The 24,273-nt window shown below is 48.1% G+C and overlaps 1 protein-coding gene and 1 long non-coding RNA gene across 4 annotated transcripts in view; one reads left to right on the top strand and one right to left on the bottom strand.

The window, feature by feature from the left end:
• LOC126527455 (choline transporter-like protein 1) overlaps positions 1–24,273 on the top strand; it is a 108,140-nt gene that overhangs the window by 20,718 nt on the left and 63,149 nt on the right. For all 3 annotated transcript variants that reach the window (XM_055068469.2, XM_055068468.2, XM_055068471.2), the window contains exons 2-7: positions 2,638–2,718; positions 3,649–3,720; positions 14,077–14,225; positions 16,607–16,675; positions 17,298–17,385; positions 20,913–20,976. In XM_055068469.2, the coding sequence (XP_054924444.1) occupies positions 2,659–2,718; positions 3,649–3,720; positions 14,077–14,225; positions 16,607–16,675; positions 17,298–17,385; positions 20,913–20,976 (502 nt within the window). In that variant the 5' untranslated portion in view covers positions 2,638–2,658. The remainder of the gene's footprint in view (positions 1–2,637; positions 2,719–3,648; positions 3,721–14,076; positions 14,226–16,606; positions 16,676–17,297; positions 17,386–20,912; positions 20,977–24,273) is intronic.
• The window catches only part of LOC129383747 (uncharacterized), a 103,392-nt gene that overhangs the window by 49,572 nt on the left and 29,547 nt on the right, over positions 1–24,273 (bottom strand). The window lies entirely within an intron of this gene.

The following is a 24,273-nucleotide window of genomic DNA, read 5'->3' as shown; positions in this document are numbered from 1 at the left end:
GACTGCGATGTTCGGCGAGTAGCAGAAAACGCGCACTGAGACGCTCGCTCGCACCCACTGCCCAGCTAATGTCATGACGGTTTGGTATATTGGTATATGAACTTGTTGATGCTCGACACTGGCAAGTTCACTGAATGGAAAGGGAGCGGTAAGAAGCACATAAAAAATGGCGTGGCACATGGTCATGTTTGTGTTATGAATAAATTAATGCACTGGATTACGAAAACAAAGCAGCGGGAAATCGCACGCTGGGAAGACCGGTAAAGATACAGTGCGACGCAACTTGAGAAACCAATTGAAACATCCAAGGGGAATTTAGAAGGGAAGAAAAAAAGACTGAAGCGTCGCAACGGCATATCACAGTCGCTGTAGGCGTCGAAGTCCCCATAACGAAATTACTTTTGAACATTTCTGATGGCGTCCAAGCAACAATAGTTGCTTGTGTACTATCAAATGCTCATATTCTTCGGCCTAAAGCTCAGGCACGGTGCGAAAACGCGCACGCAGCGAAAGGGAAAAATTGTGCGCGGATATATGCATGAAAACGCGCAGTCGGTTACTGCGAACCCGTGCGATCACTGCGTTGAGGCTCCTTTTGGTTATACAGACAGCCCACTGTAAGAACATATTTCACACAGTTTGCTCTCAGCGTTTGCAGACCTTTCACGCAAGAAGCCTATTTGGGAGACTCCATCCCGGCGACCGCGCGCAGTGGCGTTCACTGTACGTATTCGGTAAAGAGATGGCGTCTGTAAACGATTCTATGCTTTCAGTTTGCTCAAGGTTATTATTTCGACAGTAAAATCTTCCCTCATTTCGAGAATACTTAATGAAATGTCCAGGAGGGCTGCCGGGTGGTGTTTTTATTGAGCGCCGTAAGCCTAACCTATGGAGGAGCGCGCCGCGTTATCCCTCATACTACGCAAGGGAGGCGCTTCCGACAGATGGCGACTCCGTAAGTCCTCGCCGCCAATACTCCGTCTCACAAACTGCTTGCACCAGTGCCGAAGGTACGAGGCGTACACAGGCAATTCTTTGCGCAGTGGTATATAGTTCCGAGCGTAACTGGCTGATGATTATTGGCTATAAACTGGCGAGTTTTATCTTTGCTCGCTACATGATACGGTACAGCGACACGTGACATGTGTTAGGACCTTTGCGCATGCATGTCGTATAAAGGGAATTACTGTGGCAGTTACCGCCGGTAACCGTAATAGCCACCCTAACCCTGGCAACATTGCAGCGCCCATACAGCGCAGACTACCCGCTTGGATCCGAATTCGCGCTTGTCACTGCATGGCTCTCCGCCCTGTCTGCAAAAAACAAGCGGCAAAATCCGTCATCGCTATAAGTCTCAAGTTCAGACAAAATCATTAAGTATGTTTTGCCGTATAATTATTGAGATCGGCTGTTTGTTTTCACGCTGCTATATAGGACTACAGACAGGGCATTGAGCGGCAAAATTGGTTTGATTTCTAGTCAGCAGATGACGCCACAGCATTAGCATTGGTGATGCGTTGACGATGCGAAACGTTATAAAAGTCTAATTGTTCATTAATTTACTAGCCCGCTCTAGCATGGTACGTATGATGACGGTAGCGAGCAAACGCCAAGACGCCGAGCAGGCTCTGTGGCGCAGGGGAACATTTGTAAGGGCATTCGCCCGTACTACTTGCTAAGGAGGCTGCAAGGTAACTGCAATAATAGTGTACAGGTAACGCGAAGCCCTGTCGTCGCATGCACGCAAACTCAACTTATATGGTTGTGGCGTCAAAACGTTTTTCTTTCGTAATCCACCAACCATGGAGCATGTAAGAGGATGACAAACAGACATTGTGAGCAGACGACGTGGCGCGGATGAGCACATCTCGAGGGTCATTCGGCCTTCCTATTGGCTAAGAAATCGTGTATAGTTTCCTCAGTGCTGCAACCAGCTTGTGAGATGGAGTACAGAAGAGCTTCGCGTTCTCATTTTACGAGTAGGCGTAGATGGCTCGTCTGTGAAATATCGGCGAGACTATGAAGCCGCGCGGGAAGCGAGCGTCGGAGGAGGAAGGCGCCTGGAATGGACGCCGTGGTGGTCGCTGCGCATGTTCGCGGCGTCCACACGCTTGCGCGTAACTCGCTTTCACGAAGTAAAACGTCAGTGTAACTTAACCCACGAGTTGACGATTTAAAATGCATTACAGTACAACTGAATGCTTACGCCTAAACTCGGTTCCCGAGGATATTCCTGAGAGATTACGAAACGACACTCGCACAAAGTGAAAGCCAGAACCACACTGTGTCCTGCAGGTCTATGTACAGCTGCATGCACCAATAACATATTGCCGGCCGGTAAAAGGGGGTTGAGGGACATGTGTGTATATATAGCAAGTGGGTCGATCGCATCTCTATACTATTGGTTCCGACATTGCTGTACCAGCTTATACACACCGGGACCGCTCGTTCTTACTTCTTCTTTTTGGACATACCGCATGCCTTCGTTTACGATTAGACTTGTTTATACCGGTGATTCCTGAAGCGTGATCTGCCAATACAGTGTTTCGCTGCCCCTTTCTACACTTGTTTCGTGCCTCCTCTGAGCACGTAACCATTTTCCTCACATAACCGCGGCATCTCTTCGCGTGCTCGCAGGCCAGCTCCTTCAGCCGGCTGATGGGCTGCTGCTGCTGCTGCTGCTGCTGCGACCGCAACAACCAGGTTCACTCGGCGGGCGTAAGTTTCGCGCGTGCACGCAATCTGACAAAACAATGTGGCAGCTCTTCGCGCATATACGCAAGACCGAACTGTGCTCGCCGGCATCTTCTAAATATAGGACCACGGTGTCAAACTGTGCCTCGCGGATTGAGACACTATGCATGAGGACAGTGGTGTGAGCCTCGAAATTCGGGTCGCAATGGTGCAACAGCCTTAGGCGTGTATACTCGACCCATCAAGCTGATGGCGCACGTCCGTTATCAGGTTGAATGACTAACGCCGTCGTGGTCCGGTTTGAAAGTGTCTTCCTTATGGCTCACGAGCCTGGTCCTCTGCTGCTCCTTCGGTATGCTTAACACAGTTACGCGAGTTGTAGCGCAAACGCGACACGCTAGATGATAAAAGACGAAGAAACACAGTGTCATCTGTTCTCTGTCGTCTTGCGCGCCCCGTTCGCGCTACAACTCACCACGCAGCTCACGTAGTGTAGTACCAACTGTGTACACCCATCAGCCTGCTTTTTCTTTTTATTGTAGAGAGCGGTACCCAAAGGTATAGCTAGACAGTGGCACCCCCGCCCCCCAACCACATCTTTAGACCCCGGCCAAGTGCATGTACCCCCCCCCCCCCCCCCCCCTATATGAGTAAAGGTTCTGGCTACGCCACTGTAGCTGGCTACTTTCCGAGGTCTCATTCCTTTTGTGCATTCAGTTCCTTCCTGCAGCTGAAAAAAGGTGCGTTTTCTATATCCTATATATCGTCTGCGAACCCAATATGCTATAATATATGCGTGGAGCATATTTATAAACAGATTTCAAAGATAGGCTGATAATGATTATGACGATGCGTAGAGCACCGTACACGTGCATATTGGGGAAACGCAAAATTAGCCTGTCCCCCGTTTAGTGGCGTATGCGCCACTGAATAAGGCATCATCGTTCTCTGCAGGGCTTGGAGAGGCAGCGTTCGTGCACGGACATTGGTTGGCTGCTCGTCTTCGCCGCTCTCAGCGCTGGCCTGGTGCGTGCACATTGTCGTCTTTTTTTTTTTTTTTTTAAGCGTGATATGCTTTTAGCTCTCGTTGTCGACGACCTTCAAGTGACCTTGCGCCAAAAGCCAGAGCCGCTATCCGGGCACTCAAACGAGCACAGCGGGTCAAGTTGCCAGAACAAAACGAGATTATCCGGGCAACCAACGAAAACTAAAGAAAATGCGGTCTCTGGTCCCCAACCCTTTGTACAGGACTGCATTAACGCAAGTTACTACCCAAGCCGGACAGGCCGCCAATGGAATCTGAACCTGGCAACGTTTAACGCTAGAACGTTATCTAGTGAGGTGAGCCTAGCAGTGCTATTGGAGGAATTAGAGGGCAGTAAATGGGATATAATAAGGCTCAGTGAAGTTAGGAGGCCAAAAGAAGCATATACAGTGCTAAAAAGCGGGCACGTCCTGTGCTACCGGGGCTCAGCGGAGAGGCGAGAACTAGGAGTCGGATTCCTGATTAATAAGAATATAGCTGGTAACATACAGGAATTCTATAGCATTAACGAGAGGGTGGCAGGTCTTGTTGTGAACCTTAATAAGAGGTACAAATTGAAGGTCGTACAGGTGTACGCCCTTACATCCAGTCATGATGACCAGGAAGTAGAAAGCTTTTATGAAGACGTGGAATCGGCGATGGGTAAGGTCAAAACAAAATACACTGTACTGATGGGCGACTTCAATGCCAAGGTAGGCAAGAAGCAGGCTGGAGACAAGGCAGTGGGGGAATATGGCATAGGTACTAGGAATAGCAGGGGAGAGTTATTAGTAGACTTTGCAGAACAAAATAACATGCGCATGATGAATACCTTCTTCCGCAAGCGGGATAGCCGAAAGTGGACGTGGAGGAGCCCGAATGACGAGACTAGAAATGAAATAGACCTCATACTCTGCGCTAACCCTGGCATCATACAAGATGTGGACGTGCTCGGTAAGGTGCGCTGCAGTGACCACAGGATGGTAAGATGTCGAATTAGCCTAGACTTGAGGAGGGAACGGAAGAAACTGGTACATAAGAAGCCGCTCAATGAGTTAGTGGTAAGAGGGAAAATAGAAGAATTCCGGATCAAGCTACAGAACAGGTATTCGGCTTTAACTCAGGAAGAGGACCTTAGTGTTAAAACAATGAACGACAATCTTATGGGAATCATTAAGGAGTGTGCAATAGAAGTCGGTGGTAACTCCGTTAGACAGCATACCAGTAAACTATCGCAGGAGACGAAAGATCCGATCAAGAAACGCCAATGTATGAAAGCCTCTAACCCTACAGCTAGAATAGAATTGGCAGGACTTTCGAGGTTAATCAACAAGCGTAAGACAGCTGACATAAGGAACTATAATATGGATAGAATTGAACATGCTCTCAGGAACGGAGGAAGCCTAAAAGCAGTGAAGAAACTAGGAATTGGCAAGAATCAGATGTATGCGTTAAGCGACAAAGCAGGCAATATCATTACTAATATGGATGAGGTAGTTCAAGTGGCTGAGGAGTTCTATAGAGATTTATACAGTACCAGTGTCACCCACGACGCTAATGGGAGAGAGAATAATCTAGAGAAATTTGACATCCCACAAGTAACGCCGGAAGAAGTAAAGAAAGCTTTGGGAGCTATGCAAAGGGGGAAGGCAGCTGGGGAGGATCTGGTAACAACAGATTTGTTGAAGGATGGTGGGCAGATTGTTCTAGAAAAACTGGCCACCCTGTATACGCAATGCCTCATAACCTCGAGCGTACCGGAATCTTGGAAGAACGCTAACATAATCCTAATCCATAAGAAAGGGGACGCCAAAGACTTGAAAAATTATAGACCGATCAGCTTACTGTCCGTTGCCTACAAAGTATTTACTAAGGTAATCGCAAATAGAATCAGGAACACCTTAGACTTCTGTCAACCAAAGGACCAGGCAGGATTCCGTAAAGGCTACTCAACAATAGACCATATTCACACTATCAATCAGGTGATAGAGAAATGTGCGGAATATAACCAACCCTTATATATAGCTTTCATTGATTACGAGAAAGCGTTTGATTCAGCCGAAACCTCAGCAGTCATGGAGGCATTACCGAATCAGGGTGTAGACGACCCGTATGTAAAAATACTGAAAGATATCTATAGCGGCTCCACAGAAAGAAAGCAACAAAATCCCAATAAAGAAAGGCGTCAGGCAGGGAGATACGATCTCTCCAATGCTATTCACAGCGTGTTTACAGGAGGTATTCAGAGACCTGAAATGGGAAGAATGGGGGATAAGAGTTAATGGAGAATGCCTTAGTAACTTGCGATTCGCTGATGATATTGCCTTGCTTAGTAACTCAGGAGACCAATTGCAATGCATGCTCACTGACCTGGAGAGGCAAAGCAGAAGGGTGGGTCTAAAAATTAATCTGCAGAAAACTAAAGTAATGTATAACAGTCTCGGAAGAGAACAGCAATTTACAATAGGTAGCGAGGCATTGGAAGTGGTAAGGGAATACATCTACTTAGGGCAGGTAGTGAGTGCGGATCCAGATCATGAGACGGAAATAATCAGAAGAATAAGAATGGGCGGGGGGGCGTTTGGCAGGCATACTGAGATCATGAACAGCAGGTTGCCATTATCCCTCAAGAGAAAAGTGTATAATAGCTGTGTCTTATCAATACTCACCTACGGGGCAGAAACCTGGAGGCTTACGAAAAGGGTTCTACTTAAATTGAGGACGACGCAACGAACTATGGGAGGAATGATGGGTGTAACGTTAAGGGATAAGAAAAGAGCAGGTTGGGTGCGGGAGCAAACGCGAATTAATGACATCTTAGTTGAAATCAAGAAAAAGAAATGGGCATGGGCAGGACATGTAATGAGGAGGGAAGATAACCGATGGTCATTAAGGGTTACGGACTGGATTCCAAGGGAAGGGAAGCGTAGCAGGGGGCGGCAGAAAGCTAGGTGGGTGGATGAGATTAAGAAGTTTGCAGGGACGACATGGCCACAATTAGTACATGACCGGGGTAGTTGGAGAAGTATGGGAGAGGCCTTTGCCCTGCAGTGGGATTAACCAGGCTGATGATGATGATGACTACCCAAGCAAGTTACAAAAATATTGCTTCCGAGTTCTTCCTAATGTTTGTTCACAATATCACTCAAGCTGCAACTTCTATAGTGCGCTGAAGTTTCATTTGTCATTTCCAATAGCGATGTTCAAAAGGCAGATACAGGGCAGCATACACTGTCATCTTTTGGCGCTGAGACAGGGTTGCCTGTGCTCTTTTGAACGCCAGTGGTCCGTGAGTTCCGCGGCGCGGATTTTGCGTCGCCTCATTCAGGCGCTTCTCGTCTATAGCTGGCAGTGCCCCGTTTCCCTGGCGTCTTTCGCTGCCTGTCATGCCGCCTTCAGCCGGTTTTCTTCTTCTAGCTGGGCAGCGTCCATATGGACCAGTGTGCACAGTATGGAGTGGTGGGGTGCGCCGTTGCGAACCTGTACTGCACACATTTTAAGATTGTGGCTAGTAACATCTCTAACCAATCTGCTTTGCCGGTTGTCACTTCATGCTTACATCTACTCTCGATTACGGGAGAGCGAGCATTTTTTTTCGCTTCTGTGCGCAAACGAAGCGAATCTCAAAGCGGTAGAAAAGCTTTTGTAGGTCGTCTGCGTTCATTCATGTGTCGCTCTCTACCGTCGGGTTATTTCACAAAGCGAGGGACTGTCCCCAGTGCAGAAAAGGCATGTTGCTGGGCTACAGCAGTTAGTGCTTACTCAATGACATAATGTAGCGTAAGGGCACAACCACGAAGACGAATAGGACACAGTCACAAGCGCTACTAACAATACAATTCGAGAGCGCCCCCCCCCCCCCAAATGAGCTACACCTTATGTGCTTATACTCTCTTCAAAGCGCAGAGGCATCATATCGAATTTCCCGCATCAGGCCGTCGCTAAAATTTAAAAAAAGTTATGGCGTTTTACGTGCCAAAACTACGATCTGATTGCGAGGCATGCCGTAGTGGAGGACCCTGCATTAATTTTGACCACCTGGGGTTCTTTGTGCGCGTAAATCTAAGTACACGGGTGTTTTTTGCATTTCGGCCCCATCAAAATGCGACCGCCGCGGCCGGCATTCGATCCCGCGACCTCCGTGCTTAGCATCGCAACACCAAAGCCACCACGCAACAACCACGGCGGGTCCAGGCAGCCGTGACGTCATGGATTTCGACTCCGTCTGCACAGGCATAGTTCTTTATCGTTAAAGATGGACTACATTCTCTTCTAAATGAGCTATCGATCGAACCTAGAGAGGGTTTCAAGAACTGCCCAACAACGGCCGAATTACGAGGGAATGTGTAGGGAAAACAGGGGGACGGCGGGAGATGGAAATTCAAGAAGATGAGCCTCGAAAAAGACAAGTACGCTTGTCGAAACGTTGGCTCACCTTGTTCTCGTTTTGCTCGTCGAGGGAATGTGTAAATATACGTACACAGACGCCACACAGGGAGGAAGAGGAGTGGACTAGCAATTGTCTCCTAATATGGAAGAGAGATAGCTAGAGAAGACAAAAGAAGAAAAAGAGAGAGAGAAAGAGAGAAGCACGCCACGTCGCAGATGACGAACACTACGGACCATAGTCCAGCCCGGTGGTTTAGCAGAATTCTAGCACAGATTTGTGAGCCTCGTACCGAGTTGGAGTATGATCTCCCGGAAATAACAAATCACTGAGTGCAGTTCCAGAAAGGTCGAGTTGCTGGAACTGAGTTGCAGGCAGCACAGCAGAGCGACAACGATCGAACGTTGGGCATTCTAAGAGCAAGTGCAATCTAGTATAGGGGAAAATACAGGCGCCTAAACCCAAACGTCGGCACATCGTCACGAATTTTAAAATATGAGAAAATAATTTGATAACTATGAACAGACTGATGCTCCGATGCTGGGGTTTAGGCGCGAATCAATCAAACAATCAACCAATCAATCAATCATTTACCGTTACCAAGAACAACCTTAAAGTCTGAGTGCTGGTGCACGCATACATTAAAAACAAACAAACAAGAAACTGCACAGGAATATAAGTATAAGGAACTGAATAAGAATAACACGTTTCAAAAGAAGAGAGTACATACAAATAAGCGCAAGGTAAATACGAAATAAAAAGAAGGAGAATGGCTGTTGAACGTTTGTGAAACTGACACAACAACGCAATTCTCAGAAAAAAACGATGAGAGCGTGTTATGTAAACTATCGAGATCACGAAAGTAAGCGCTATAAAGACTCTGTATTCTGCGGACGGTTGAGTTTTGGCGATGAGAGGCAGGGATATAGAAAGGTCTATATGGATGGATGGATGGATGGAATAACTTTACTGAAAGGTCCTGCGAGCTGCAGGGCGCAAGGCCCCGTAGAGCGGGCTACTCCCACGTTGGGACCGGAAGTTTTAACTCCCTGGCCGCATCGTGGGCTCGCTGGACGGCCCAGAGCTGCTCCGCGAGGTCCGTGCTGCGTAATGCTTCTCGTAGCCTGGCGGAGCCTTGATTAGGTCTGTGTTGTCTGATGATCTTGCGCGGAATACAAAACGTGATACAACGGAGCAGTTTGGGGCAGGAGAGGAGTTTGAAAAGAAACAGCAGGTCAGCGTGATTACGTCGGCAGCGAAATAACGGCAACGAAACAGCGCTAGAACAATGCCCGCAAAGCGGCGAGGGTGTCTGCTTGGACCCTGGGGGGGGGGGGGGGGGGGGGGGGGCGATATAATAGTAATAAAATGTTTATTACAGTGCCCAGGAACAGCTGGGTACTATAATAAATAGAGCGACAGCAAGGACGTGCGGAAGATTAGGAGGACGAAGTGCGCTTGTCCCTACTTCAGGACAGCGCTATGTCTCTGTGGTCACTACCCCCCCCCCCCCCCCCGCCCTCCCCGAAAGAAAAATGAAAAGGAAACGGCAGCTGGAAGGCTTTGTGTCTGCCCTCAAGTTGTTCTCGTACAAAAACTATGGGACCTATAAAATGTTCATCTATGCGAGGTCGTCTTACTAAATCCTCTGTTCCTGTCGCTAAAATTTAATTTGATTATATTTTTACAAACGATGCTAAACATTCGCCCTATCAATAAGTATCTGAATGGTATATTGGAATACCACCTTGCACACCCGGACGCAAAGACCGTTACAGAGACTTATGCTTCCGTCTGTGAAGAGAAAGCAGGTGTGGGCATTGTACCACCATACCTAAATTGGTCTTTTTTCCATTCGACTACCTGACTTCACGCTTATCTTTCAGGTGGAATTATTGGCAATTGTCTTAGCTTTACGCAAATTACCATCGTCTCTGTCATCAGCCGTAATCTTAACTGATTGTCTGTTCTTCACTAACGACGTCCAAATTATCAGGTTCATTAGAAACAGTCTATTCTCTCCTCCCTATACATTTGCATCTCGTTCGTTTAATGTGGGCGCCCTGCAGGCCACAGAAGTCTAGCCTTAAATGAATACGCAGATGCACTCGCAGTAGCATATCACGACGGTCCTGTAATCCTCATTTTATCTACGTCTGCCTTCATCACTGCGGCGTGATTCAGAATACATTCTACTACAAATAACTTGGCCAAGTCATCGTAGTCAACGTCCGATTTCCCGCATCTGAATTTTCCTTGTAACAACGAATGGCGTTCCACTAGAAAAACCGAAGTAACGATTACGAAATTATGGTGCCGAGTCCCCACACTAAACCTCCACACTGCAGGTCTGGTCTGGATATATCACCTTTGTGCCCTTTATGCAATGAGAGTGAATGTCTGCAACGCTTGTTACTGACCTTAATTTCGCCGGTTCATTATTCAAAGGAAAAGATATTTAGAAGATCTCTTGGCTTGAATTTGACTCTCCCGGTAATTATTTACTCTGGGGCTACCGTACTGGCTTAAAGCTGCAGGAACGCTTGTGAAGTCCTCTACAACTCCCTGCGAGAGACAAAAATAATGGCATGCTAAGATCGTACTTTTACTTAATGTGATCACATAACTTTAGTGTAATACTTAGATATTTGATCATTCATGTCTGAAACACTAGACATTTTAATTGACATTTACAAAACACTTATTTCACTTTTTCCTTTTTAAAAAATCGTCACAACAGCACCTCCCGATTCGTGGCCTATCCCCAAGAGTGGGTTGTGCCATCTGTCCGCACTCGACCCACTCGCCACGTGCTCACGAGCTTTTCTACGGGCGCGGACAGCTTGCCCAAGCTTGTCGCGAGCCCCGAAGTGCCGTGCTGAGCGGGGGGCGGCAGCGAGGTTCGACCCCGCGAACCCCCGCAGTCGAGGCGTGCACTTTACCACTGGGCCACGACTCCGTCCTTGCTGTCGCTCTAGCGTAACAATATCAATTTATTTTGGACGCGCTCAATTGGATTTGCACGTTCCGCCCCAAATTAGAGAGGTCTGCTCTAGCAGTGGAAGGCACACGGTAGAATAAAATCAGAAAGGCAGCAGGGAAGCGGAAGTCGTACGATATACGACAAACAATGCCAAGAGCGCGAATTGCACACTGTTTCACATATTTAGCGTGTGAAGAGAAACGTAGCATTTTGTTCAAGTACACACCAAGGCCCTGGGCAGTGTAGCATCCCGAAGGGTGTATGGAAATTGCACATACTATATTTTCCGCGTATGTAACTTAATACCATTCTTCTTTCATTCATTCATACCATTATAATACCAACTTCTTGTCGCCTGACTGATGCCGCTCCCGGGTGAGATGGAACCAAGCCTCCTACCGTGCTTTCGCAAGCACTTCGTTCCGATTCTCGCACCGATTCTCGAGCCGTTCTGGCTAACACCGGGGCAGGACGGCGGTCCCACCAATCCGGAGGTGTGTTGCCCTTTCCCTCCGAAGGGAGCTTTGTGTAAAACGCACGCGCAGGGGGATAGCACACTGACCCCCTCTCCGGCATGGACGCGCCAGCTTGGGCGGATGACAGGTGAAGGACTGTCGCCTCGCTAATTGCCCAAGCCCTTCCCGGCGGTGTCCAACTATTGGCCATTAATCTTCTCGTTGGAATGCATCATGTAACCGCACAAAAACAAGGGACAAAGAAGGAACACACAAGACAGGCTTGTGTGTTCCTTCTTTGTCCCTTGTTTTTGTGCGGTTACATGATGCATTTCAATAACGACCACCAACTAGCCCGCTTATCCCTGTTAAATAGATTAATCTTCGTAGTTGGAGATAGCTTTGACGAGGCCGTCGGCCTGTTCCCCATTATCGCGTTATCCGTGACCGACGGTTGCCGCGGGGTAAACGGTTTATCACAACAATACCGAGGCAGTGATAGAAGAAGGTATGTCCATCTGCGTGAGCTTTGTAATGAGCTTATATGACAAACTACATCAAATGCTTTACTTACGTGAAGGTAAAGCGCGTCTCATTGGCCCGTATACAGTGCACACACTGGACACATGGGCCATAAATGTTTCGAAGATCGTTGTTGTCAAGCGCCCCGATACAGAGCCACGCTGTTCTTCTATGAAAATATTCTCAACGCTAACGGAAAGCAGGGAATGCAGTGCGGATTCGAACACTTTTGACGCAGCGCAGAGAATAGATATAAGCCGGCAGTTATTGTAACTACACGTCTAGCACTGCAGATCTGTGTACGGGCGCTACCCCTGCGACCTTCCAAGCGCTAGGAAAACGCACCAGACTTTGGGTAACTGTTGGAAATGCTTGTGACAACAGCGACAGGTATGCTTCCGTACGTCTTCAACAGTGCAGGATGGATACCATCAGCGCCACAAGAAATGGAACGTTTTAGGGGCGCCTCATACACTTGGAAACAAGGTCTGCACTGACCGGTAGCGTATGCGCACCCTATACCAGAAGAAAGGTTGAAGCGGTCTATATTCCCGACTGAGGAGAGCAGAATTTCAACTGGCGGAGGACACCGGTCTGTCGACAGATATGTCTCAGTGGATCAATTTATGAACGATACAATTGAGTAAGAAGCATCTCTTACATCAAATACAGAAATGTTCTGCAAAGGAATCAGTAGTGTTCGAGACGGCATCGCCATTTTCCCATTTTCACCACCAAGACATCTGGCGCTCTTTTGAGAAGAGAGAGCGCACGTAGCTCCAGAAATATCTTGAATTACGTGTCGTGATGGCTTAAACATTATTATTATTATTATTATTATTATTATTATTATTATTATTATTATTATTATTATTATTATTATTATTATTATTCAACAACAAGACGTTTAGTATGGTCAGTCAAGTGTGCTCGGGAAGCTCCTATGAATGTCTAGGTACCTACGTACATGAGAGTGGAGAAATCTTTTCTCAATGACCACTGCAGCAATTTTGAAGAGGAATGTTGCATTAAAAAAAAAAATGCTAGGAGTTGGAATCTAGTGAGTGTAGAGAGCAGATTTTTATTTGCGCCGTCATTTTATTTTAACAAATATTACTGCAAATTGCAATATCTGAAAAAACGAAAAACTGAGCCTATCAAGTCTGCAACTCTAACTCAGCAATGAAGAACGATACTAAAGGTGTAAACTGCACCTACTGAAACACATAAACCGTACAAAATTGATTTATTATAGACATCTCTGAAATATACTACTAATTTATGAGTAGCACTTTCCCAGAACCCTTGCGGAACATAAGAACACATTCAAGTAAGCTGTAGATTGATATACCGACTGTGTCCGCCTTAGATGTTCTAGCGGACGCAGTTCACAGGACTGCGATATCTGGTTTTAGTGCAGAGTTACTGATTTATCAACATCGTATTGCGAGAACTCCAGATCCTAGACCAAAATTCTGCCTCATACAGTCACTAGCTTCGAACTTTGTCTCTCAAATGCAACAGGTTTCATTCAAACCGGTCTAGTGGTTATTTCATAACAGCAATTCTTCGAATATACCGGAGTTTGCTCCGAGCTTTGGAACAATGGAATTTGTGAACGCCCCGACGATGAGTGACACGCGCAGAGCACCGGGTGCGAAGTCGTCACTCGATCCGCAACGCGTTCTTGGAGCATGTCTCTGTGGTTCTGCGAATGCGACTTGTCCATTGCGGGACGCAGGTGCGGGAACTGCCGCACTGAGCTAGCCGGAGTCCTCGCGTGATTTGCGAGCGTGTGCGACTTGATCACTTTTGTGCTTTTCATTGTTCTTCATGGCGTATCTAGCATGGTGCCAAGCGACCCACCCTTCCTCCTTTCTTTGTTTCTCCCTGCTCTTTTCCATCCTTCACCCTTATCATGTGTGGAGTAGCGCATGGAGTGTTCTCTCTCCGAATGTAACTATCGCCGTGCGCCGATCGGTCCCGCATGGCGCACACGTGCTGTCCGCAGGGGGCGCTGCTGAGCTGGGCCGTGCGCAAGGGCGGCGACCCACGGCGGCTGCTCCACGGCGTGGACAGCGAGGGCAATGTGTGCGGCCGCGGTGACCAGCAGCCGCTGCCGGGCGTGCCGGGCTCCGGTCAGAACACCACGGGACTCACGTGAGCACTCGCCGTGCGGCTTCGATCGCGGCACACGTGGTGCACGGGGCGTTTCCGCGTGCCACGACGGTTCATCGGATGACGCAGTGCTCGAGAGATTGCGCTCGCTGTGCTGCACAAATGGGCGAGAGGGCACGGCTGGTGGTACGGGGGAGGGCTTCGTGACATGCGTCTGCGGTACAGCCCTCGTGGTACGCGATCAGTACACTGCGAAGGTCACTGAAGAATGGCTGTGCTTCCTAAAATATTCTGGACCACGGAACACAAAACTGTGCAGTCGCGCCGAAAAAACAACCGAACGCAATAAAATCGAAAATAGTACTTTTATTTATTTATTTATTTATTTATTTATATTACCCTCAGAGTAAATATACATTATAGAGGGGAGAGGCTACATAAAGGAGGTAAAAAAATAATATACGGGAAAGGCACAGTATAAGTAAAAATAGAAAATTATACTAGCTCACTAAGTTACACAAAAAATAATAGTCGTAGTTCACCATAGAAATATCACCATACACTTCAATATACAAGCTGGGAATGATAGGTAAATGCATACATAGTTAATTTGCAAAAAATAGTACTTATACAATAACAAGTCACATGATATATTGAACGCAAGTTTCATGATTTACATATCGTTAACTAAAGCATTTCTAAATTGAACAGGATTACTTATACTAACAATAGATTCTGGCAGACCGTTCCATTCGTTGCATGTTTTAGGTAAAAATGATTGTGAATGTGTTAGAGCGAGGAACATGTACCTTATGCGTATGATCTCTATACGTGAGGAGATGAATGGTGCTGGATTAATCCATGCCGACCGAAGCGCAGCGTTCTGGTAGTAAATATTATGAAATAAGCATAGACGTGATTGTTCCCTGCGGGTTAATAGCGAAGGTAGGTTCAGAGTAGTCTTCATTTGTGTTACGCTTGCCGTGCGATGGTAATTAGCTAGTATAAACCGAGCGGAGCGATTCTGGACACTTTCAAGGCAGTTAATTGAGATGGCATGATGGAGGTCCCATGCTGATAATGCATATTCCAACTGTGGACGGACATATGTCGTGTATAACAAATGTTTGAGTGATAATGGTGCGAGCGAGAAGTTTCTGCGAAGATATCCAAGTGTGCGATGAGCTTTGCTCGTTATAATGTCGCTATGGTACTTCCAGGATAAGTTATAGGTTATATGGACGCCCAGATATTTGTAATTTCTTACGCTCTCTAAAGGAATGTTATCAAGTAAATAGGCAGGACAAGCTTCGTTAGTACGGGATATTCGCATTGATTTACATTTCTTGACGTTAAGCTGCATGTGCCATTTTATAGTCCAGTTATGCAGTGTGTTTAAATCGTCCTGAAGAGATGAAATATTAGTGTCATTAGTAATTTTACGATATATTACGCAGTCATCTGCAAAAAGACAAATTTTAGACGAAATGTTATCAGGTAGATCGTTAACGTAGATCAAAAACAACAGCGGCCCAAGCACAGACCCTTGTGGAACACCTGATTTGACTGGGGTTAGAGTTGAATTAACTTCATTAGCGCTTACAAATTGCATGCGGTGTGTTAGAAATGCTTTTATCCAATCAAGTACATTAGTATCAATGTTTAGTGCGCTGAGTTTAGATAGCAATAATGTGTGGTGTACTTTGTCAAAAGCTTTAGCGAAATCAAGAAAAATACAGTCCGTAAGAAATCCTGCGTCAAAGTTGGAATGCAAGTCGTTAGTAAAGCAAAAAAGCTGGGTATCACAGGAGAACTTTGTGCGACAGAGCCGAAGGTTTCTACTTATGCGGAGCGATTTCTTTAAAAAGTGTCATAGCTAGGCCCTCGCCGTTCTCAGAGGTACAATAGCTGGCCAGGCGGACATTGGGAACAGAAACAAACAAAAAAAAACATTCGACATTAATTTGGCTAATTACATTTTGCTGATGCTAGATGCTAGTTTTAACTGTTTTCCTTCTTTCTTTTTCAAAGAACAACATATGCTGTGCGACAACGTCTTGTGCGACTCGGCAAAGGGACATGTTTAAAGAATTATGTAAGCAGCAGAGCATGTGCGATATGGGCTTATACGAATTCGAAACACCCTCGTAAGCGTTTCACAGCAGTTTTCACCGATATCCGCGGCAGCTGTACCTGGCCGTTTGCCAGACAGCGCTACGGTCTGTTTAGCAAAACGGTGGCATACGGTGCTCGATAAAAAAAAAAAAAAGAGATGTCCACATCTTTCTTGCCTATAATAAAAACTCTTTCATAAAAACTAACGCACAATGTTGTAATAACAATAAATGCGAAACAGGTGCACTGACTGCACGTAGGCGGACATCGCCAAGGAGACCACGCGTTCGTTCGCGTTACATTCGCAGGCTCCTGGTGCTGGAGGATGCGCTGGGCCGCAAGCGACACTGCGCCGCCAGCTGCCCCCCGGGATACAGGTAGGGAGAGGACGAGAACGACCGTGCAATCTCCGAGCGAGCGCCGGCAGGTCCTTTCGCTGGATTGCATTAATGTAATGTATTAATGCCGGCAGGTCCTCTCGCTGGATTGCATTAATGTAATGTATTAATGCCGGCAGGTCCTCTCGCTGGATTGCATAATGTAATGTGCGATGCTCGCACATTACATTACATTATGGGGTTTTACGTGCCAAATCCACTTTCTGATTATGAGGCACGCCGTAGTGGAGGACTCCGGAAATTTCGACCACCTGGGGTTCTTTAATGTGACCCTAAATCTAAGTATACGGGTGTTTTCGCATTTCGCCTCATCGAAATGCGGCCGCCGTGACCGGGATTCGATCCCGCGACCTCGTGCTCAGCAGCCTAACACCATAGCCACTGAGCAACCACGGCGGGTGCTGCTCGCACAACATCCACGACTGTTTTTTGAGAGCTCTATGGTGCACCCGACCGGCGCACGTTCGGGCACAAGCGCAATTAACGTCCTGCATCGCAAGAGTGAAGGAAATATACGTCGTGGAGACCTCGAGTATGCATGCACACAAACCAGTCAGTGGAGCGCTGTTCTTGGCGTTCGCATGCTGTTCCGTCTTCGCAGGCAAACCGTGTTCCGAAGGTGCGTGCTGGACTCGGGTCCCGTGGCCCTCGTGCACGGCACACTCAACGTCAGCGGCGCGGTGATCGAGGTGCGCACACTCGCTGCCTCCACACGCGGGTCCTGAGTCGCAAAGCTCGTGCACGGAACACGCCACACGGTTAAGGGTGCGCCATCATTGCGCGTTTCGAATACCAATCGAATACTCACGGAGCACCAAGTCTTGTCCGCCATTCCAAAGTAGCACAAAGCTAGAGACAAAAGAAATCCATGCTAGTTCTCCAGAAAGAAAAAAAGATTTGTTGGACTGGAGCAATCGTTTTACTGAAAAGCCCGTAGAGGTCTTTTTGCTTATTTATTTATTTACTTATTTATTTATAGGAAAGCATCAAATAGCCCAACGAGCGAAAAGGCCGGCGTCTGTAGCAGCGAAACGGCACCTCAATTCCCACTGGCTGCGACGCCACCTCACGTGCGCGCCTCGACGGAGTGGAGAGGGCGAAAGGGAGCCAGGTGGAGGAAGAGGGCCGCGACGCCAAGTCACCCTCGCCCTCGGAATCCTGTGTTATCCGTGCAAGTTCTCGCGTGCGTTTAACTTCGTCTCGGTAATCACTATAAACAAAGTAATATGTAAGGAACGGAATAAATTCGAAACGACAAGCGTTGGCGGTAGTGAGTAATTAGAGCTCACGCTCGGAAGCCGATTGTATTACCAACTGGGCTAAACCAGCGCCTCCTAGATAGCGGGCCTGTGCAATCTGCACGCTTTGTGACATCATGCTACCCGAACCGGAATTTTCATTGCCAAGCCCGGCGTGACGAAAGCGGTGACGTCAAAATCACTGCGGCTCACGCGACAGCGTCTCCATGGCGTGCACCGGCTAATTGTACCGTCTAGGAAGCGCCCGCGAGGAGTTCGTAACTCGAAGGACAGCTCAGCGGCGCTCAAATGGGCATTAATGCTGTCGCAGTCACAACTCCCAACAAGTGCTTAGGTGTCATCGGATTGATTTATTGATTTCTTCCTCTAAAGGTCCTCAAATGCGGGTATGGCATAGGGGGCGGGGGGAGAAATTACAAACTACTTGACAAAGAAAGGTTCACAAACATACAATTAACATTAGTCCCATACAACAGCCTAACCAAAACACAATCACTAGAAAATATTTATTACAACATGTCATGAGCGATTTCTACAAAACATTTGAAACAGCAAACAAACAGGTTTCGAGCAACTTTCGGGTCGACGCGAATTTTCCATTCCTCGAAACTTTCTCCGTCTTCTGGGCACGCGCAAAATTATTTTGCTCTGTCGAATCATTAGGCACGAAATATTCCATGCGAAGACTGGACATTCGGGTCATTGTTCGTATCGCGGCCTAATAATGGCGTCATAAGTAAGGCGCTGCAAATGACCGGCCATGTACAGGATGACGTGTTTGAGTCACACGCGGACGTTATTTTTTAGATGAATTTCTGCACAAATATAGCCCACTGCCAAATTGCCTGTAGCGCCACTACCGAGTATAGTAAGTGGGCACCGGATCGAGAGTCGTGGTATGCATGCAATGCCGTGTTTGCGTCATGTGCAGTGGATTACGTTGGCAAACGATTTAAAACACATCTGTAAGCTTTTTGAAGGATATTATGCGGCCCACCGCTAAACTATCCGTTATCAACAGTACAACAACAGCACGTGCATTGCAGTGGTTGTCATACGCCGAGTCGTCACATTTAGGCGACCACAATCATTGCTGCCCCGGCTGCGCAGTCTTCCACAGGTGGCTTTTGTGAAAGGCAGGCTAATTGCACGAAATACTTGGTCATTGCTTCCGCAACAAAGACCAAAGCCATTTCGAAGCGGCGGTAGTGAGGGTCGCAGCGAGTGCTTGACGAGGTCGAGCAAGATTCGGTTCGTTATTGCGAGTGTACATGCGGCTTTAGCCGGAACTTGGGTTTTTTGGCACGTAGCCTATGTATACTCGAAAGTTCTCACTATACTTCACGTCAAAAAAAAAAGAGTCGCAGTTTCGCCCGAAAGGCGAAGATTGCGATAGCAAATTAGTGGACAGCCAGCTATACGAAGGACAGTAGTTTTATCGGCCGCATAAACTTGGAAACATAGGCATACTAACCAAATTAACAAGCATGGTGTCATGCGCGCACAAGCAAGCATGAACACGTATGATGACCGCGGAAACTCGCTAGGTACGTACTGTCCGGGCGCACGCTGTGTTTTCGCGGCATGCTAGACGCAGCACGAAGGTCCGTTCGCTCGCCGCTGTTGCCGCGCTCCCTCTCCAGCGTCTCGACGGCGAGTTTGCTCGCTGCCGAAGACGCCCTTGCGCCATTGAAACCCGCGAATCACACGTGTCCCCGTCGCAGATGGCTTTCGAGATACAGCGTCCCGGACGGGCGCGCGCGGCTGCCCGGGCCAGCCGGTGTAGAACGCCTCTACCCCCCCCCCCCCCCCCCCCGGAGCTTTGTGCGCGACAGAAGACCGCGCGCTTTCTCCCTGCTTCCCTCTCTTGCGCGGGAGATTGAGCCGCGATCTGCATTGAGATTGAGCCGCGATCGCCGGCTCACCCTCGCACGCTTTCACTCGCACATGCAGCATACGGCGCGCGGCGACGATTTTATCGCCCTTGGACTTTATTCGGAACCTCACGGAGACGCCGACGGCATAAATGCGCCTGGACCGCCCATATAATGGCTATCGCAATAAAAGAAAATCGGCGCAACCCATCTCACGATGACTGTTGACAGTAATGCTTTCAGCATAGAAGAAGTAGTTTAATGATTGGAAAATGTAGAGAGGTCGGCCGGAAAATGGAGCACCTGGCCTGCTACTCTACGTAGGGGAAGGGAAAGAAAAGGGCCACAGTGGATTATTTCAGCATAGAATCAATATAGCGATACATAGTGTCGTCACCGTCGAGTAACGTGTATGGCGTGTACTGCCGCGGGATTCGACTTTCGCGCTGCCTATGCGAAGACACCCGGGGCCATCTAGCGCCGCCGCGAAGACTGCGCGTGGTCTCCGGACGAATGACGCGCCGTTGCGTGCGAACGCTGAGAAACACGTCATGCGACAATGGGGCCCAGCGACCTGCATTGTTATAACACCGAAACAAAATTTTGCGCTTACCATGCTGCTCTGATTTCGCTCATATTTCGCAACAAGACTGCACTTCTGATTTCGCGCTGTTTAAGTAAAGCAAAAAGTGACATTGTGGTTTGCGTGAGTAGTCCTCCAGGCTTGTTGTGTATACCATGCCGACAGGCACACAAAAGTCAGACCACGCGTTTGTGCGGCGCCTCGCTTCTTCCGGGGCGACAAAGAGGAGGCACGCAAGCGGGCTTTTGAAAAGGTGAGACCCTGTGGGACCTTAGTGAAAATGAGCAGCAGGAAGCGGTTATATCTTTGTTGTTATATGCCTGTAAGTCCTGTTTTGAAGCCCACTGTACTATCCAAGAAATATGGGACTTTGAATAAATAAATAAATAAATCCTGGTGACGCGCTTAGAGTGCAGAACAAATGTTCCTTCGCCTTCGTGTCGTCCACGGCACCGTGTTATACGTGCCAACAACATTTGCACTTTGCTCGTGCGGTGCAGGAGGTTGTACAAGACCTGGCCACCTGCCGACGGGAGCTGGGCTACATGGGCCTCGTGGCGATAGGTCGGTATGCGTCGCACCTGTCCGGGTGTGACGGCCACGTGCACAGCACGCGCAATAAGGGCGCCCCTTCCCGCACCCTCCTCGAGGCTGCTTGACCGCAAATCGGCAATTCTTGCTGTGTTAGACTGGGCTTGTATAATCTGGGACGCGTACACTAAAGCTAACATAGATAAACTTGAACGAGTGAATAATTAAATTCCTTTTCTTTACTTACAACAATTCCGGACGTATCTCAATATCACAGTTATTAGAAAGATCTGAACTCGAACTCTTAGTGCAAAGAAATCGGAAGCTCCGACTAAGATTTCTATACCAATTAATGTAAGTACACTATAAAACTGACATCATAAAAAGTACCTAATTTTCTTCCAGATACGCCACAAGGCAAAGAAACGAGCTGACTATGAGCCCTCTTCGAAGCAAAAGCAACTGTTTCAAATATTTTTCCCCCGCGAACTGTATATGATTAGAATGGCCTATCAAACGTTCAAGTCATACAACCTACCATAACATTATTTATGTTGCATTTAGCGTAATGAACGCTCCTTTTCTTCTTGTACGTGACACTGAAGTGTTTGGTTTGTGCTATTTACTTTTTTTAGCTTGCTGTAATCTTTACTGTATGTGTAACATATTGTGATCTATATATGTACTTACCACCCTGCTAAATTTTCAAATGGGAACTGTAGTGTAAGAAAATAAATAAATAAATAAATAAATAAATTCAAAGCGCACTTAGTTATACCACGTTGATGAATGTGAAATCCCTGCGGTCACTTCAGCAGAAGCGCCGCGACGTCACGCGACCAACGGTACCGTGTTCTTCACAAGCTGCGCTCAACGCGACGTCATGGGTTCGACTCCCACCAAAGTTCGAGGGCTCGTAGCCTTTTTGAATCATCGTGTGGTCACGCAAACACCGACGGCGCCGGATTTTCTGCCTCGTGAGACATATAACGTAAAAAGCAGTTTGGAGTCCCCACGAACTCTGCGCACGCCGGAATTGGGGTGCACGCAGGAACGGCGATATTCAGAATATTGGTTATCGGCGGTCGCGCTTTGCGTCTTACATATGCACTGCCACGGCGGCTGGAAAGCAGACAGTGTGGCGACGTGGGCCCGTTGGCAGTAATCGTCTTGGGAAGAGCGAGTTGCAAGGAAGGCACCCCCCACACGCAGCGCTACTTTCAGCGATGAGCCTCCATCTTAAAACCCGAGCCATACTTACGCTGAGGGAAGAAAAATGGGCAACACAAAGAGAACGAGAGGAAACGCGGGAAGGAAAGACGAAGGCGTTCACGCACGCCCGTCGCCGTCAAGAAACAGTGCCTTCCATCCTTGCGGGCCGTCGAGCGATGGGCAGGCTGCCTCCATGTTTAGGGTGCCTCACGTGGCCTTGAGCACGGTGTCGAGGCGTGCGGCGGCGTTCGCACTCTTCTGCTTGCTGGGACGTGACGATTCGCTCGGGCGACATCTCGAATGCTCGTCACACGCGAGTGGGTCGTGTTGCTCTGCCGACCCGGCGAACGCGAGTGCCCACGCTGCCTCCGACCGAACGACGTCGGCACTCACGCTGTATCGGCGGAGTTGCTCTACTATGACATTCATTGACGCGAATAGCATTATTTGCCTACTTCAGCCATCATAGGCCTATCTACCGGGGGTGGGGAGCAAGGGGGGCACTTGCCCCCACTTTTGAAAGCGCGCCCTGGCACTTTCGGCTGCACGCTGGAAAGCCCATTAAAACTACAGCTAAAGCTAAATGTTCCTTCTTGGTAGAGTGACCACACAAGTAACGCATATTGCTGCTTGGACAACGACGACTGCCTCTTCCGCCCTCTCGGGATAGCGGACGACGCGCGGGATTCGCCACACACGATCGCGTTGAGGCTAACGCCTGGCGCAGGGCAGCTCGCGGCCTAGTAAGAAACTGTCAGCTTGCGCAACTTGCATCATGCCAAGATTTTGGGGACCGCTATGGCAGTGTCCTCTACCGCGACCAGATTAAAAAAAAAAAGCTGGGAGAACAAGACAAAGGAAGCTATCACTTCAATATCAGCTGGTTCGCAATGGTTGACTTCTGTCAGTTCGACCAGCGACAGCAACGCTTTCCTGTTTCTGGTCTGCGAGCTCTCAGAATGCACAATCGATATAAATAACACTAGGTAATTGATCAGTCGTTGTTCTTTTACGTAAGATATGAAAATAAGTACGTTATTATTATCACTCGTTGCTTGGGAATGTCACGAGTTGCTCAGGCAACTCGCTGGAAAACCGCTGCTACGACTGGGTATACCGCCATGTTCGCTGGCGGCTGTGGAAACAACTTTGGGGCAACCGAGTCTATCAGAAATATAGCGACCGAGGCCGACGCGAAGCCCAAGCGCTATTTGCATTTCGCGCATGCGCAGTGGCGGCGACGCAGTCTTTTGGGAGCCTGAAACGTTTTGCCCGTACCTGTTCTAAAACTCTACAGTATACTGTACTAGGGAATTTTAGAAGCAGCTTAGCGTAAATAAAAAAGGGAGTCGGGCTAATTGGTGCTGTTGCTTTTGCTGCAACACAGTTTCTAGAGGTGGGACGTGGGGAGGCAGAATCTAACCAAAAAAGAGAGGGGGCAGTACAGAGCGCGTGCTTTGATAATGCACTTGTGCTTAGGCGCGGCTCAGCACGCAGAAACTCCTTTCCTCAAAAGGAAAGGAGTTTCACATTAGAAACTCAATTATTTGTAGTGGTTTGTCGTCCGTGGTTTCTATGTCCTTTGCTGGCTTGTTAGCGCATTTGTTCGCTCGTATGATGGCCCCCTTGTCGCATGTCTTTCATTTATTCGTCCTAGCGTCTTCTTTTTGTTTTTCTATCGAAGCTTGCATCGCGAATCCTCCCTGACTTTCCTGACCATAGCCGCTCCTGTCTTGTCTAATTAATAGCTCACACTATACATCGAAAGAAGTGCAGGTGCACGCAAAAAAGCAAACCATTTAATTTCCACGTTTTGGCCATGGAACGGCCTTGGTCAAGAGTGCGATCGCACGCACCCACGGCTCAGTTGATGCATTTTCTCTGCAAGAGCGAAGCGAGAAAAGAGGAAGCGCGTAGACATGCCCCATGACTACAAACACGCGCACATTCAGTAGCGTCGCGAACACGCGTGCATGGACTCAAGCAAGCATGCTGCATTCAGTGGCAACACACGCATGTATTCAGTGACAAGCTAGCGGAATGCAGGAGAGGGGGGGGGTCACATGCTAGCGTACAGCACGCGAGGGGTCGCAGCTGCCAGAAGAGAGCTTCTCTTAA

The sequence above is a fragment of the Dermacentor andersoni genome, chromosome 9 (assembly GCF_023375885.2).
Source record: "Dermacentor andersoni chromosome 9, qqDerAnde1_hic_scaffold, whole genome shotgun sequence".
Classification (NCBI taxonomy): domain Eukaryota; kingdom Metazoa; phylum Arthropoda; class Arachnida; order Ixodida; family Ixodidae; genus Dermacentor; species Dermacentor andersoni.
This window is presented reverse-complemented; position numbering and strand designations above follow the sequence as displayed.